At 47.4% G+C, this 5,455-nt stretch overlaps 1 protein-coding gene across 1 annotated transcript; it reads left to right on the top strand.

Annotated features, from left to right (window-relative positions):
* Positions 1-3,629: 3,629 nt before the first annotated feature.
* Positions 3,630-5,157, top strand: LOC131676116 (coiled-coil domain-containing protein 1-like). The gene is made up of 3 exons (XM_058955241.1): positions 3,630-3,644; positions 4,410-4,730; positions 4,978-5,157. Exons 1-3 carry the CDS (start codon positions 3,630-3,632, stop codon positions 5,155-5,157), a joined length of 516 nt encoding a protein of 171 aa, XP_058811224.1.
* Positions 5,158-5,455: the final 298 nt, after the last annotated feature.

Here is a 5,455-nt window from a genome sequence, read left to right as displayed (position 1 = left end):
AATCCATAGCACCTATCCTAATAACAGTTTATACAAACAGAAACAATATAGCAAAGAACCATTCCCGTAGCCAGAAACACGAGAATCGAAGATGAATGGATATCTGTGAAATTCAAGGGTCGCGAGACGCAGTTAGCGAAGTTGCGGCTATGTGGTGTGGTGCAACCAGCTGCTACGATACTTACCCCTGCTTCGACATCCATGGTCCGATGTACTGACAGTTGCACCGACGTCTAAAACTGCTAGTTTCACTGCTAGTCTCTCCAGGACTCCGGAGGTGGCCGGCACGAGAACCTTTCCGTCCTTACACTGGATTCCACGTACCACCCGACGTTTCGGCCAGTTTTAGTTCCTCAGCGACGTTTCGTCCACAATGACAACGATGTCTCCTTCAACTACTAGGTCTAGATATTCAACAAATCCAACGTCGTCAGAATCTGTCAGCGTAGACCAGCGACATCGTCCAGATGTCTTTTAGTGAATGGCTATTTTCGTCGAACGTAATCGAGAGCTAAGAACTGCCTGATGACCCGAGAAGAAAACGATTCGGGGTTTGTGCAGAGGACAGTTCGTCCTTTTGTGGCAATTCTATCAGCGGTCGAGAGTTAACGATTAATTCGACCTTATTTAGCATATTCTTCAGTAACTCATTGGTGGGTGTGCTTCAGGGCCTTTTCAACGATTTTATAAATTTGTTCATAAGCTTCGCCAAAGTGTGGAGATGCGGAAACATTGAACGACTATGGTGACGAGCTGTTTCATCATTTTAATTCTCGACTAGCGCTGGCAACAATTGGTTCTGTGCTCAATGACTATTTCTGCAGTGGGTCTTTTTTTTTGCAAAGAAGTTTCTGATGATGAGAATGTACGAGCTTGCTTTCAGGCTGTGAGCTACCTCTTGAAGTATTATTCGTACGACGAACAATACTTCAAGAGGTATGGTATGTCTCAGTTCTCCGGCCGATAATTACTAACATTGGCCCAAAGAAGACAGTGGAGACAGAAGGTTTTTAATCGTGTAGACGGAAGAACATATGATTCAGCCGACATTGCTTGACGGTTTGTGCAGAGTCGACAGCGACTTTGTAGACGATGGTACGCAGAACGGAGCTGAGGTACGTGGAATCTACAGCGAACTTCTAAGCACGTCAGGCAGTACCGCTGATGGATGCTCGCGATGATGAGATCTGTTTCGGCCGAAATATCGGACACTTAAAACATTCCTCTGCAAATTCGCAGGCATCTATATGACCCTTCATTCGCAGCAGCTCAACTTTCTTCCAACACGGGACTTGGATTATACAGAAAACTACTCTTCGGCAGCACTGTTTTCCACGGCACACGGTTCGGTTGCTGCAGCAAACTCAGCATCTTGTACTTGCTTCAGAATAAACAGCTTTGTCTACCCTGCCAGTTTCCTGAGGAAACTCCAGGACACTTTTCAACGAACGCTACGGGACGCATCAGCTTTTTTCACTTCGAGACATCTTTCCACCGAAATAGAGGACGCTGTACAGATACCGAAGGAGCAAATGTGGACAAATTTCTTCCGTGGTTTGACCGAATCTCGAAGTTGCGACAGACCATTGCTCTCTCGAAGTCCACAAAAATTTCCAGACCATGCAACCATCGGTTTTCAGGTGACGCATCGGGAAGCTTCTGCCACTTCGTGGCGTCATCCACTACGTCTATCTTTGACGGAGTTCTGTTCCACTCGATCGGTATCGCCATCTCCAGTAATTCAATGACTTAAACTGCTACGAATTGGCTATATTTTCGGTGTTCGGAGCTAATCCAGCAGAAAGCTTGTGTGTCTCGCTGACCTCGTTCACTAAATAGGCTCCATAATCATAATCACCGCTTAAGTCCAAGTCTTGGAATCGACATGAAATTCAATGGGGCTATCCGTGTCTTAGCGTCGCAAATTCCACTTCGCCATTCTGCTCAAACTGCAGATACGCAAACGCAACAAATTCGTTCTCCAACACATCCACCAACAACACCAGAAGTTACAACATATTCTGCTCCCGTACGCCAGTCTTTATTCGATAACACCCCGGCGCCCGGACTTTTTTCATATATAAGAAAAACCAGGTTTTCCATTTCTCGAACTGCACGGACGGAATCTGGTCGTTCCAGTTGATGTCACTTCGCCGGATCTCCCGAAGTGCTATTTTAAGGAACATGAGGAAGCATGCCAACAATCCGAAGGGTTCGTAAATGGTCAGAGAATTCAAGACCCACCTTGTTGTTGGTATTTTAATAGTCCATCGGCGTAGTGAACGTAGCGAACAATCTTTATAAGTTTCACAACATCTTCCAACATATCCGTTGACACCATGTCGACGACATAATATTCTTTAATAAGCGCCTCAGTTGCCCTTGGGAACTGTTACTGAAACCGTCGCACATTGTGGTTCTTCACAATCTGCGCACAAATTGGCGAATAGTTAGACCCGAATGTCATCAACTCCATTGCATAGACTTCTAGACTACGAGCACGCTCGTAATCACGCCACAGGAACTTTTGACATTGCTGATTGTTCCTGGACGAGGACGCGGTCGAGGTGGAGGATGAGGTTAGGGATAAGATCGTGGATGAGGTCGGACAAAGTCAGTACGACACCGAGAACAGGGACGATGACGAGATCAAAGACGAGGGCGGTAACAAAAACGAGAACGTCGACGATAACGAGGCAGAGGATATGGTTGGGAACGTGGTCGAGAACGTGGTCGAGGACGAGGTTGATGATGAGGTCGAGGACGTGGTCAAAGACAAGGTCGAGAATGAGGACAAGATCAATAATGAGGCTGAGGATGCGGTCGAGGACGAGGTCGAGGTTGAGGACGACGTGGAGGATGTTATCGAGGGCCAGGTAAATGAAAAGGTCGAGGAGGAGGTCGCGGAGGAGGTTGATGACGAGGTTGTGGATGTGGTCTAGACCGTGGTCTAGAAAGTGGTCGACGGCGAGGTCGAGGATGACATCGAGGACCAGGTCGGTGGAGAGATTTAGGACGAGTCGAGGTCGATGACGAAGTTCAGGTGGAGGTTTATGAGGAAGTCGTGGACGTAGTCGATGACTAGGGTCGAAGATGTAGTCCCTCGATGCGCTCAGTGGGTGGTTGAAGGGGAATTTTGCTGACTACTACAAATATACATCCAGGGCTTACTCCATACTCACCCCGGTACTCATTCACTTTAGGAACTATTTGAAAACGGGCCATCGAAAACCTTGAAATTTCCTTCGTCTAAAGTACACAAAGATGAGGGCAGATGACTCCTTCAGAGTCCAGAAGTCGAATCAAAATTATGGAATGACTGTACGGTCAATGTATTCCTTGTGAAAATCAACGGTTCTACACTATTTGAAAACAAATTTTATAGTTTGTTTTCTCCCATCCTCAACAACCACTTTAACCTATATAACTTCAAGTTTTAAGGTTTACTTGCGCTTTCATAGTAATGGTTGGTACCGGTTGGTCAACGGCATTCCTGACGAAGATGGTCGCTAGTTTGAATGAAGATAGCTGCCGCTTTAGATGAGACTTCCGTGCCCAGTTCTTTGTGATGGTCGAATTGTAGCCAATTTTGGAATGGCTTGGGTTTTGTGGCTGTAACTGTACCCAAAATGGCGCTGAACCTGGTATAGTGTCTGCCTATGGGGCTTACTGACCGCGTCGAACTGAGATCACTCTAGTCGGAAAAAGGTTGAAAATATAATGGCGTAGAAATGGGGCCGCTCTAGGCAGAGAAACGGTTGAAAACGTAATGACGACGAACCTCTCGTTACGTCGATCCCCGTATCTCTACCGCCGGAACACTAGAGTGTGCTTCGTTCACAGCGTGGCTCGTGGTGCGACTAATCCTTCCTGCAGAATAGATTGCCTTCGAACGAAGACAGAAACCAAGAAAAGCCCGCTGACTCGTTTTAATCTGACTTATTCGTGCTTTTCCGAGATATACTTTCTTGCTTGTAACACGTACTATTAACACCTTTAATTTACTTGACACACTTTTAACTTTTACTTCTATACAATTTCTACTAATGTACTAACGTTCTAGAGAAAACCGCACGCGCTTCTTACTTCTTCGGGTGTTGAAGGACGAACGAAAGTTCTTGGCAGTCTCTGAGCCTAGCTAACCTCATTTTTGCGATATCATCCCAACTGACATTTATGCTCACACCGTTGTGATGAGACAGGTGAGCACCTGCAACCCTTCTGCGTGAATGACCCACCCGTCTCAGATGACAACCTAAACTTGAAAGACCATCACTCACACAGTGTGATGTTGTAAGCAGAGTAGGAGTTAGGGATTGGGAACGGAAATGAGAGTCTAGCGGCACTTACTAATTTGACAAAGTCAACAAATAACTATCGTAACCGGTGGTTACAATGAGGAGGTCTAGGACGAGGTTGATAGCGAGGTCAAGGACGTGTTCGATGTCAAGGTCGAAGTCGATGACGAGGTCAAGAACGAGGTCTACGACGAGGTTGATGGCGAGATCGAGGACGTGATCGAAACCGTGGTCGAGACCGTGGTTGAGAACGTTGTCGTGGACAAGGTAGAGGATGATATCGAGGACGAAGTCAAAGACAAGATCGAGATTGAGGACAAGATCGATTATAAGGCTGAGGATGCGGTCGAGGACAAGGTCAAAGTCGAGGTCGATGACGAGGGAGAAGACGAGGTCGCGGACGTGGTTGACGACGAGGATGAGGTCGAGGATGTATCGAGGATGATATCGAGAGCCAGGTCGATGATGAGGTCGAGAACGAAGTTGATGACAAGATCGAGGACGTGGTGGAGACCGTGGTCACAAAAGTGGTCGAGGATGAGGTCGAAGACCAGGTCGATGATAAGCTTCAGGACCAATCGAGGTCGATGACGAGGTTCAGGAGTAAGTTGATAGCGACGTCAAGGTCGAGGTCGATGATGAGGTTGAGGATGAGGTCTAGGACGAGATTGATAGTTAGGTCGAGGACGAGTTCGAGGACAAGTTCGAGGACGATGTCAAAGACCAGGTAGAGGATGAGGATAAGATCGATAATGAGGCCGAGGGTGCGGACGAGGTCGATGACGAGGTCGAAGATGTGGTTGAGAAGGTAGTCAAGGACGAAATCGAAGATTTGGTGGAAGATGATATTGAGGACTAGGCCAATGATGAAGTCAATGAAGAGGTCGAGGATGAGGTCGAAACGAGGAAAATGTCGCGGTCGAAGACGTGGTCGGTGATGCGGTCGCGGACGTGGTTGAGGACGAGGATGAGGTCGAGGTTGTATCGAGGGCTGGGTCGATGACGAGGTCGAGTACGAAGTTGATGACAAGATCGAGGACGTGGTCGAGACCGTGGTTACAAAAGTAGTCGAGGATGACGTCGATGATGATATCGAAGACCAGGGCGATGGTAAGCTTGAGGACGAGTCGAGGCCGATGAAGAGGTTGGGGAGGAAG

Source organism: Topomyia yanbarensis, chromosome 1 (genome assembly GCF_030247195.1).
Source record: "Topomyia yanbarensis strain Yona2022 chromosome 1, ASM3024719v1, whole genome shotgun sequence".
NCBI lineage: Eukaryota > Metazoa > Arthropoda > Insecta > Diptera > Culicidae > Topomyia > Topomyia yanbarensis.
Note: the sequence above shows the minus strand (reverse complement) of the source record. Positions and strands in the feature narration are given on the sequence as shown.